A 12,405-nucleotide genomic window follows, 5' to 3' on the forward strand; every position below is an offset into this window, starting at 1 on the left:
TCTTTCTGTCAACCCCTTCTACTCTAGGGGGAACTTGGTAGATGTATGCTTTGATAATATGTATAATTGACTATGGTAAAATTTAGGAAGTTTTGTAGTGTGTGTGTTTATGTGTGCGTGTTTGTGTGTGTGTGTGTGTATAAATATATGTACATATAGTACTTGTATGTGTCTTTATGCATATACTGTACAGTGCGGTCTGTGTTTTTTTTTGGAGGGGGGGGGGGGGGGGGTTTCCATCACTTTCTATTTCAGTGACAATGGTCACAGGACAAAAGAAAGGGAACATCTTGAAAGTGAAGACCCAAAAGCAATAAAAATCCAACAGGGGTTCTAATCCTTCCCTACTTTTTTCATAACTTAAAAAAAAAAAAGTTTCTCTATACATTATCTTTAAAACAGCCTATAGCTGGATCAAATTTTCTTTCTTCACCACGGGCGGAAGGAAAGTAAATCACTCTAATGCCTTCCACAGAAAAATTGTGTTGTGCCAGCAAGGGACACAGGGAGCCTTATCGGCCAGCAAAATACAATGATTACTGCTGGCGGCTATAGCCGCAGGCAGTTGTTGAATGTACAAAATGCGACAGGCTGGTTGTACCCAAGTCTAATCAACCTGCCCATACATGGATCAAATCTCGGCCAGTCCCTGCTGAACTGGCTGCATTTTGATCTATGAAACGCTGGCTTAAGATACATCAAATAACAGTAAGATTCACCAGATAAGCCTACAGTGTACTGCCTGTTAACATTTTTCACACCTATTGTCTAAAGCCTTTAGCATAAACAAGCAAAAGCACATATTATATTTCAGATTGTGTGTGCACCTGCAACCCTGCACCTGTTTTTCAAATCTGCAACAGTTATGCCTAGATTCAGGATAGAGTTTCAAAATGCATGCACAGTCAAAATACATTATTCACCAAAAAAGGTAACTTGAGCAAATGCTTACATTGTGGGCATCTAGAGGTATCATCATTGGGTCACTCAAAACCTTGGGCATCCTAATTAAATAATAGTGTCAAAGGCTGAATTGCTCCTTCCCACTCATTGTTCCTCTCAATCGGCTGCCTCTCATACTGAAGGACCAACAAGGAAGCATGGCAAACAGCGAGGAACAGATTAGAATTCAAAATGATGAGGAAGTAACCAAACTGGCCCAAAATTTTGGATACCTGTGGCATTTTCATAGAGTGCTAAATGTACACGTAGCCTGGGCTTTAGCTCCTTAGCTGCCTGTAGGTCAGACAGTGCTGAACTGGACAGTAATCAAGTGCTGGCACTACAATCCAAATGCAGATATAAAATGGGCTAGAGCACTCTTCTCTCACTGTGCCCAACAAGCGGTCTCCAGTCCACACACAAAAGTTCTCCAAGGTAAGGTTAAGTGGGCAACATGAGGAGTAGTAATAAAATCAAGCTTTATTCAATCCAAAAGAGTACATGCGTTCCAAAATGGAGTCCATAAGAATTGCATAAAGATTGATTTCATTAATACTCACTTTGTTGCCGACTTCAACTTACCTTGGTGAACTGGAAAGTGTTTCCAGCGCAGGAGGTGTGGTTGCCATTTTGGGGGAGACCAAGGCTGAAGGAGGACTTGGCTGCTTCAGCAGCTGGCCTGTGAATCAGCCCTTGGCAACAGGGAGAGCAGGATTTCTACTGAGTGCAGCCACTGCCTTGAACTTGGCTACACCCCAAAGGGAGGAAATCCTGTGGGAAAGGCAGTCATTGAGGTCATGTAAGGGAAAGGCTTGACTGCTGGGGACATTTGCTGCAAGTAGACTTCAGAGAGAGGAGCTTTCTGAACTTTTTACCATGCCATGAGAAACAGTCTTCCAAGTCTGCTGTGGGTCACTACAGGGGCTTGCATGCAAAAGTGTTGCTGTGCAGCAAAATGCTGTACTGACCCTACCTAAGACTGTGTTGCTGAAACTGCTAAACAGTGTCCACCAGAGACCGTGTTGCTGTGAGTGGAGTTGTAGAACTGCACTGGTCATAAATTGATCAGTTACAGGTGATGTGCATGGAACACAACGAGAGGTGGGGGATGGCTGGCTGAGCTTTGAATATGTGCAAGACTGACTGCAGACATTCAGTGCCATAGCGTCAAAGAGCAAAGCCACAAAAAGAGAATTCCTAAAGAGGGGAAGACTTGAGAGAGAGGCACAAAACACAAAAGGCAACCTTTCACCGGACCTCAACCAGGAGAGCTGACTCACCCTCTCTTTGAATCCTTCCTGAACACTGGAGTAAAAGATTTGCCTATATTTTCTGATACTACTGCCTACAGTAAGATTCTGTCATCGGGGAAGGTTATAGTCCTTCCCCCTTGGATTAGAAATATCTCAGGCTTGCGAGTGCTGCTATTAGTAATTTAGGAGCCCCAACACCAGCAGACACTAGCAAGTGGTGTAAGTAGTCATCACCTTTACCTTCAGTCAGGCTGCTCAGTCAGTTACTGTATTTATTAGCAGATAAACACTAAACCAATTTTTGTGTGTGTGTGTATATATATATATATATATATATATATATATATATATATATATATATACAGAGAGAGAGAGAGAGAGAGAGAGAGAGAGAGTGAGACAGTATATGAATATATATATATATATATATATATATATATATATATATATATATATATATACACACACACACACACACACACACATATACAGTTGTGCTCATGAGTTTACATACCCTGGCAGTATTTATGATTTTTTGGCCATTTTTCAGAGAATATGAATGATAAAACAAAAACTTTTCTTTCACTCGTGGTTAGTGTTTTGCTGAAGCCATTTATTATCAATCAACTGTGTTTACTCTTTTTAAATCATAATCACTACAGAAACTAGCCACATAACCCTGATCAAAAGTTTACATACCCCAGTTCTTTAAACCGTGTATTGCCCCCTTTAACATCAATGACAGCTTGAAGTGGTATTTGTGAATGAGGCTCTTTATCTTCTCAGATGAAGGTAAATTGGGTATCTGGTGCTCCAGGAGGCAATGTCCTTAGTTTGTAATAATGTACATTTGATTAGTCAGTCTTTAGGGGTTGAACTACGGTAAGGGGGTGATTTAAAAAGAGGTAGCCATCCTCAGAGTGTGTCCAGCAACTCTGAAAAACATATACTGTAAAATAAACTGGTGGGGGGGGGGGCTTTCCAAGTGTAGTATCAAAATAGTATCATTTATTCATTTATTGCACAAGATTAAAACCACTTACAAGATATAAGTGGGAGTCATGCTCGTCATAATTATGTAGTCCTGGCAGTTCTACTGCATCCCACAGGCTCCTCACACGATCCGAGTAGCTGGGAAAGGTTCTGGTGTGATGTTGTGCTGAATACCTGTACATTCAGGAAAACCAGGAAGTAGTCAGCTCCATGCTGTCCAGCGTGAACTGGAAGAGGAATAATGTCACTAGCAGGGGGCGGGAGGAAAGGGTCAGGACTGTCTCTGTGGATTGAAAGGCTACGTGCTCGGAGCTCACAGCTCCTTCGACTGGCCAGTACATCCCATGCGCAGCTTCCTGTCCGATGAATGGAAATGTTCCTCCAGTATTTTTTGATAATATACTGCATTCATCTTGCCATCAATTTTGACTAAATTTCCTGGGCCTTTGTAGCTCACTAATCCCCAAAACATCAGCGATCCACCTCTGTGTTTCACAGTAGGGATGGTGTACCTTTCATCATAGGCCTTGTTGACTCCTTTCCAAATGTAGTTTTTATAGTTGTGGCCAAAAAGCTACATTTAGGTCTCATTACTCCAAATGACTATGTGCCAGAAGGTTTGAGGCTTGTCTCTGTGCTGCTTGGCGTATTGTAAGCGAGATATTTTGTGACATTTTCTTAGTAATGGCTTTCTTCTGGCCACTCGACCATGCAGCCCTTTTTTCTTGAAGTGCCTCCTTATTGTGCATCTTGAAACAGGCACATCACATGTTTTCAGAGAGTCTTGTATTTAACCTGAAGTTATTTGTGGGTTTTTCTTTGCATCCCGAACAATTTTCCTGGCAGTTATAGCTGAAATTTTAGTTGGTCTACCTGACCGTGGTTTGGTTTCAACAGAACCCCTCATTTTCCACTTCTTCATTAGAGTTTGAACACTGCTGATTGGCAGTCTTAATTCCTTGGATGTCTTTTTTTTATCCCTTTCCTGTTTTATATAGTTCAACTACCTTTTCCCGCAGATCCTTTGACAATTCTTTTGCTTTCCCTATGACTCAGAATCCAGAAACGTCAGTGCAGCACTGGATGAAAGATGCAAGGGTCTGTCAGGAGTCCAGAAACTCATTGACCTTTTATACACACACACTAATTACAAGCAAACAGATCACAGGTGAGGATGGTTACCTTTAATAGCAATTCAAACCCCTTTGTGTCAACTTGTGTGCATGTTATCAGGCCAAAATCACCAGGGTATGTAAACTTTTGATCAGGGTCATTTTGGTAGTTTCTGTTGTGATTATGATTTAAAAAGCGTAAACACAGTTGATTGATAATAAATGGCTTCAGCCAAACACTAACCAAGAGTAAAAGACAAGTTTTTGTGTTATCATTCATATTCTCTGAAAAATGGCCAAGAAATCATAAATTCTGTCAGGGTATGTAAACTTCTGAGCACAACTGTATACATACAGTATCTCACAAAAGTGAGTACACCCCTCACATTTTTGTAAATATTTTATAATATCTTTTCATTTGACAACACTGAAGAAGTGATACTTTGCTACAATGTAAAGTAGTGAGTGTACAGCTTGTATAACAGCTTAAATGTGCTGTCCCCTCAAAATAACTCAACACACAGCCATTAATGTCTAAACTGCTGGCAACAAAAGTGAGTACACGCCTAAGTGAAAATGTATAAATTGGGCCCAAAGTGTCAATATTTTGTGTGGCCATCATTATTTTCCAACACTGCCTTAACCCTCTTGAGCATGGAGTTCACCAGAGCTTCACAGGTTGCCACTGGAGTCACCTTCCACTCCCCCATGACAACATCACAGAGCGGGTGGATGTTAGAGACCTTGCGCTCCTCTACCTTCCGTTTGAGGATGCCCCACGGATGCTCAATAGGGTTTAGGTCAGGAGACATGCTTGGCCAGTCCACCACCTTTACCCTCAGCTTCTTTAGTAAGACAGTGGTCGTCTTGGAGGTGTGTTTGGGGTCATTATCATGTTCACGTCTATTTCCCAAAGACAACCTCTGGATATGACGCTGAGCACATGCACTCAACAACTTTGGTTGACCATAGCAAGGTCTGTTCTGAGTGGAATCTGTCCTGTTAAATCGCTGTATGGTCTTGGCTGCAGTTCAGTTTCAGGGTCTTGGCAATCTTCTTATAGCCTAGGCCATCTTTATGTAGAGTAACAATTCTTTTTTTCAGATGCTCAGAGAGTTCTTTGCCATAAGGTGCCATGTTGAACTTCCAGCGACCAGTATGAGAGAGTGAGAGTGATAACACCAAATTTAACACATCTGCAAACCATTCACACCTGAGACCTTGGAACACTAACGAGTCACAAGACACCGGGAAGGGAAAATGGCTAATTGGGCCCAATTTGGACATTTTCACTTAGGGGTGTACTCACTTTTGTTGCCAGCAGTTTAGACATTAATGACTGTGTGTTGCGTTATTTTGAGGGCAAATTTACACTGTTATACAAGCTGTACACTCACTACTTTACATTGTAGCAAAGTGTCATTTCTTCAGTGTTGTCACATGAAAAGATATAATAAAATATTTACAAAAATGTGAGAGGTGTACTCACTTTTGTAAGATACTTATATACACACACACATATATACTGTATATGTATGTATATATGTTACTGTACTGGTTATTCACTTTATTGATGCTCATTGCTATTGTTTGCTGCTACTCGTTTTATCCCTTTGTTTTGCTTACTCTTTACTAAAAGCCTTTTTCAACCCCAGGTGTGTTGGTGAGTTCAGGTACTACCAGACTGGGACATTATCTCCTAAAGCAGAAAGACCTAGTCAATCAGCAACTCCTCCAGGCGTAGCGCTACATACACAGTGAGGCTAACTTTTTGTTACTGACAAGTTATTGACATGTTTTATATTGGTGCAGTGATTTTCAAAGCAGATTAAGAAATGTATGAGCTGAATTCCCACAGTAGTTCTGTTTCACAAGCTATGTCATTTTTCCTGTCTTGGTTTTTCTGAGTGTATAGCAAAACTTATACATTTCCCAAATTGTATCTTTGTAAAGTGTTGCAGAGCTACACTGTTACAGTGTTCTATCAGACTACCACTACCCATCAGATTGTGCAACAGCAGTGATGTTCCGACCAAAAAATACTTACTGCGCATGCGCGATGCGTTCCACCATTCGTTCCATGGCGTGCTATGTATTTCAAAAACGTTATGATTTGACCGGTAGCTGTATTTTGAAAACCCATATGGACATCTTAGTACACCCAGCTACATCTTGAATTGCAGAGTAAATTTAGCAATTAAGTAAGCGTATATAAGTCAATATCACAGATATCAATATACTATAATCTTTTATATACACTCACTTTATTGCTAAAATTACTGTGAAATTCAAGACGTATCTGGGTATAGTAAGATGTCTGCATGGTGTCACTGCGGAGCTTGAACCACCACTAGTGGGCGAGATGTCCCCTGTGAGAGGAGAATGTGTCTTCAATGCAGGAGGGGCGGTGTTTTATCAGAATACCGCTACCCGTCAGATCATAAAGTGTGTGGCTCACATAGCTCGCCATGGAATGCATCGCGCATGCGCAGTAAGTATTTTTTGGTCGGAATGTCACTTCTGTTGCACCTGATTGGTAGCAGTAATCTGATAGAACACCGGCAGATGGCACTAAAGATGACAGGCTTCTTGTAACAGGAGCTACAGTGAAAAAAGGATTTGTTATTTGTTATAATGAAGATTCCACCTCTATAAAGTGGGTCTCAGACTCATATCAGATATATGTTTCATGTTAAGCGCATGCATACTAAGTCATTTGTAGGTGTAAATGTAGGTATTTATTACCTTTCAAAGAGATCACAGCACTCCTGCAGGCAATGCCTTGATTTACCTAGAATTGCCTAGAATTACAACACAACCTTTGTTAAGGTACTATCAGGTACTATCAGCGCCTACTTCTTTGACTGGGATGCTGTCTTATAGTTGACATAATAATGTCAATCCTGGTGTCTGTGCAGCTCTCAGTAGAGCTCCACCTCATCCACTAAGCTCTGGGGAAGATTCCCTTGCAAAGTGCAACTTCCCTAGCGAAATGAACAATCTATTTTTAGTAAATCAAATATAAATAAAAATACTTTCTTTTCCTAGTTATGAACTTCCCCCTGCTAGTTTGAGATCATGTTCCAATGTTCTTGAGCTTAGCTTCATACAACAGATATTTCCCTCCTGAACCTTATTTATATCCTTGCTTTTTCAACCATCTGAAATAGACAAACACAAATCTTTGCATTCAGAAATTGAACTGCATTTTCCACTGCTTAGATCAATCTTCCAGCAATGCCAAACTATGTTCCATGCTACAAACTCCTTCAGGAATATCAATCCTATTACACACCTTTGCAACATCAGCAAACAGACATACCTTACCCACCAAACTTGGGTGCACACAGGTCATTTTTTTCCATTCAGCCAGAAGGCCGAACAAAAAAAAAAATCCACGCAAGCAAAGTAGATACAGAAATCCCTCTCCATGGGACATTGCAATCTGACAGCAGGGACTTAATAAATATTAGCTTAGTTGTGTCACACAGGTTAGTAGAATATTATACTATATTACTTTACATTACATGAGAACATGTGGCTTGTCCAGTTGTGAGCCAAAAACTGGCATTGCTAAGCACACATTATCTTATATACCACCCCTTTGCAGGGGAGTTCAGTTTATTACATAGAGCACAGCTGATGGAACACCTTGTAAATGTAACCTTGCATGCTGGACTATGGGGTGTCAGGGGCTGCATTAACATTGGACTATAGTGTCTTCTACAGAAAGCCACCATATTTCAGAAAAACCAACAGGGACTGCAATGTGTGTATCTGGACAAGTGCAGCCCTTGTACTCCCCTACATGCTGCAATTTGTGACCTAGTCACCTGATATCTATTAGCCATCTCTATTGAAAGTCATTTTCTGAACACAGTTGCCCTCCTACTGATACAAACCAAGGAGACACTGCATGCCATCTGATATCAAGCTTGTCAGTCTCCACATAAAAGAGCCTGAAGCCAGTACAGTATTATAGCGTTTTACCCTTTATGATCTACTGTGGTCCTTACAACATGTGCTTCTGCTACAATGACTAAATTCACAGAAGGAAACCTGTAATTGTCTTGACTGACTGCTGAATTGTATGGTTAATAAACAAGCTATACGGTGACTTGTAGTCCTACAATGCATATTAATGAATAATTTGTCTGTCTGTTTTATTCTATCCATAGCAAATCTGTGAGATGGGCTTGCAAATTCTTGCAAGAGAATTTTGATAAAATATGTGTAACAATCTCGCATTACTGTTTATTTCATCATCAATGTATTGGAAGATGACGAAGGTTTCATTAAAAGTACATTTAAATCAAAATGTAAAATGATAGCTTGAGATGCACACAGGAACACTACCTACCTGCTGCGTCAAGTTTCTCATCTATATAACCCCATCAATAACTTTATTTTTAAAATGGCTTAACAGAACATCATGGTATTCTACTTCCTCACAAACTCTTCCATGTCAGACTAGCTTAGTGTAAGATATGAAAGCTGAAGTTATATTATAAAGCACAAGACAACAGATTAGTATCTGAAACTAAGAATCTTGCAGGTAGTAGTAATGTTCAGACTTTTACTTCTTTCCTCACAAATGTACCATTCAAAATGACACACCACCAAAGTATTGTGTTACTAAAACACCTTGAGTGTAAAATTGAGATATACAACACTGGATCACTGTGCATTGTGGTTGCGGATGGTAAAATACACATTTTTACCACACATTACCACAAAGCACAGATGTTAAGCTAGCCTCAAACCTGAACCCCAGGCAAGCAGGTAAAAAAGACATTAATGCATTTATGTAAAAAAAATGAATGTATGCAAATTGTATATATGACTGAATTTCACTCAGTTTTAGCCTTTTGTAATCCTCTGTACAACCGCACTCAGAATAGGAAAGGAAGTGGCAGTATTAGTTGCCAGTCAAATGTGATCATATGCTAACAAGGAATATGTCAATAGGAGGTGAGAGCAGATTGACAGAGGCATGAGCTTACATCATGCCGCAGTTCTTGATAGCTGTCCTTAGAATTTTTGAGAAGTGGTTTGCCTACATATCTGATCAACTATGTCGAATGCCATTTTTGGTCCAGGAAAAAATGGAGGTGAGGTACTGGGCTCAGATATTTAAATTGTAAATCAATAAATCTTTGGTTGAGCCTGATGGCTTGACTTTAGCAACTCTCCACAAAGCAGGGGACCCTCAAGAAACAGAGGTCACCCAAACTGAGAAATCCACTTTAAAAGGAGTCCAGAATCTTTTATTTCTATTAAGACACATAACAACAGGAAGACAAATGTATCCAATGCGCTTTGGAGGTCAAAAATCCCCCTTCATTAAGGTTTGAACAATGTAGCAGAAAATATCTGTTGAACTCAAAACAAAACTCCTGGACAGAAATATCTAACTGGAAAAAATGAATATGTGATTGTGCCTGCATTTATGGCCAAGAGTTGCTGCTCTAATACTTGGCCGTATATGCAGACGCAATCACATATTAATTTATTTCTCCTAGTGAAAATTTCATCAAGCCAAATGCAAGAACCTCAACTACACACTAAAGTTTTTATTTTTGAATGACAAGATGGGTACCTTAGTGGTGGGAGAGGCTTCATCTCAGCTTGGCTTATGTACATCCTAGGCCTTGGATCCAAAGGTCTCCACTAGGATGCACAGATTGATTCAAAGATTACATGGGTTTTTTTTCAGAAATGTTGTAACCATTAAACCATTTTAGTCCAGTTCAAGTTTAATTGGGTGTGAGGGGTATGTGTTAATACTCCAACTCACTGCAAATGGTGACTTATACATTTGTCTCTTTCTTGAGGTTTGTTTCAAGAAAGACTATTTGATTCACACTGAACCTAATATATTTCAATCTGTTTGATAGCCCAGTCATATTGACATTCTTATTGAGTGTACTAAAAACATATGTGGGCATTTTTTGAAAGCTAATATTTCCGGTGGAATTTAAAAAGGAAGTGGTCAGCCTTAAATATTTGTAGTGGATTTCTATAGGGATGCAACATATGTGGTATAATCTAACTTATTTTTAAATTATTCTTTTAAATCATTTAAAATAAGCTAATCAAATTAAATTAATTGGAAAATGATAACCATTTTAATTGTATTGCAGGTTGAGAAAAGAGTAAAAAGACATATATTATAACATTTCTGAGAGTGATGAACTTAAAGTGGTTCTACACGCTGAAGGTTTTTTACCTTAATGCATTCCTTTCATTAAAGGATACGTTTACCAATTTTTAGGATTTAACGTGTAACATGTTCCCACGCCTGCAGCGTCTCCCCTATCCGCTGCATCTATTGACAGCAAGTGGGGGTTCTTCTCCCCCCTGCTCGCTGTCACTACTTTAAAAAAAAATGTGGCTCTATCCGCCCGACCGTGTCATTCATTCACAGAGTTCTGTGAATGGAAACTACAACTACTGAAAACCTTTGCAGCCGTCGGCTTGTAGTTCTCAGTTACTGTCAGGGCGCTGTTGAGTGCTCTAGGTAGTTCATTGTCTCTTCCTGTCAGTGTGGAGCTGCCTGCTCTGAAACACTGACAAGTCTGCAGGAGTCCTGCATGGCACCCACGATCCACAATCTGCTGATTGTGGGTGCATTGCTTTCCAGGCTCCTAGTAAAAATAATGAAAAATGCCCATTTTTTTACCTGCAAAAAGATGTGCATTTATTTTTATTTTTTTAAAAGGTGAACTTATCATTTAGGATAAAAAACCTTCTCAGTGCAGCTCCACCCCCTTAGCCCCCTTATACTTATCTGAGCCCGATCTTGATCCAACAATGTGCACGAGAGCAGTGACTCTTTCAGCTCTCTCCCTCCTTATAGGCTCAGAGACAGTAGCAGGAGCCAAAGACTCCCACTGCTGTCAATTACAGTCAGTGAGGAGGTAGCAGGGGCAGGGCACAGAAAGCCGTCTTGGGAGCAAGCCTACATGAGTGCCCCCATAGGAAGCGGCTTGCTATGGTGGCCACTCAGTGGAGGGGAGGAACCAGGAGCGCCAGCTGGGGGCCCGAAAAGAGGAGCATCTGGGCAAAACCATTGTACAGAATAGGTAAGTATAACATGTTTGTAATAAAATTAAATAGGGTTCACAATCACTTTAAATCAGTTTGGCAGTGGGTTACATGTATGGATGCTTAAAGTACAATTTTTTTTAATTTTTGGATAAAAGGGAGAGGTATTAGAACACACATCAGGTTTTTATCACTGTGTGTTCCACAATTAGGGCGCATCACCCTTTCTATTTGTCCTGTTTATTGCTATCACCAAGAGTGAAAGTAAGAAAAAAAAATCCCCAATTTTGGGCTGTCACCAGAACAGGAATAGAGGGGAAATCTTTTATTGGCAGCACTAGTTTTGGTGACCCTGGTGACAACCAGGGATTTCTTTACTTTGGAGGGATCTCCTATCACTTCATGTTTTTGCCATGGGACAAGAAGTGAAGGAAAATATCCCCAATGGGACACAGATGGCAAAAAAACTTTACTTTAGTTCTTTAGTACTCACTGCAACACCTGTTCATAAGCCAAGCAATGAAGGGGACCATTTACAAGCTGTGGTTTAAAGTCGTTTTAAAGTCAAAAGATCAATTTAAACCTGATAAAGCATGGTGATTGTTTTTGCATACACAGTTTGGTATGGTTGGAAATATTTGTTTTTTTCTCTTTTCAGATTAGCTTTATATGTGTATGAATATTTACTGCATGTAGGAGCCCAGAAATCTGCACAAACTTTTCTGTCAGAGGTAAGACACTTTTATTTTTTATAATTTGTTGCCTAGTCAATGAATACTGAAAGAGCACCTTTGTAAGTAAAATAGTTCTAAATTAATTAATTAAGTCATTAAGTAATTAGAATGTGGGAAAATATGATTCTGCAGTCTATGACTGCTATAATGATTCTCAATAAAAATTAATTGAAAAGCAGAGTAGCAGCTATACTGTAAACAAGGATAACCCTTGATGGGATTTTCTTTAAAAAGAGGAAGTCTGGTATAGGATAGAGTTATTTGTATTATGTTTTCTTAACTAGTGAAAGAGTAGGAGGTAGTATTTTTATGTTTTAGGCTTTT

The 12,405-nt window shown here is 39.7% G+C and overlaps 1 protein-coding gene across 3 annotated transcripts in view; it reads left to right on the forward strand.

The window, feature by feature from the left end:
- SSBP4 (single stranded DNA binding protein 4) overlaps nucleotides 1–12,405 on the forward strand; it is a 735,140-nt gene that overhangs the window by 142,236 nt on the left and 580,499 nt on the right. Inside the window, exons 2-3 of one of the 3 annotated variants that reach the window (XM_073595915.1) lie at nucleotides 5,956–6,057; nucleotides 12,006–12,078. The exons of 1 other annotated variant lie outside the window; for it this stretch is intronic. In XM_073595915.1, the coding sequence (XP_073452016.1) occupies nucleotides 5,956–6,057; nucleotides 12,006–12,078 (175 nt within the window). The remainder of the gene's footprint in view (nucleotides 1–5,955; nucleotides 6,058–12,005; nucleotides 12,079–12,405) is intronic. One more of the 3 variants, XM_073595924.1, reaches the window with a different exon arrangement.

This window comes from Aquarana catesbeiana, linkage group LG01 (genome assembly GCF_042186555.1).
Source record: "Aquarana catesbeiana isolate 2022-GZ linkage group LG01, ASM4218655v1, whole genome shotgun sequence".
Taxonomy (NCBI): Eukaryota; Metazoa; Chordata; class Amphibia; order Anura; family Ranidae; genus Aquarana; species Aquarana catesbeiana.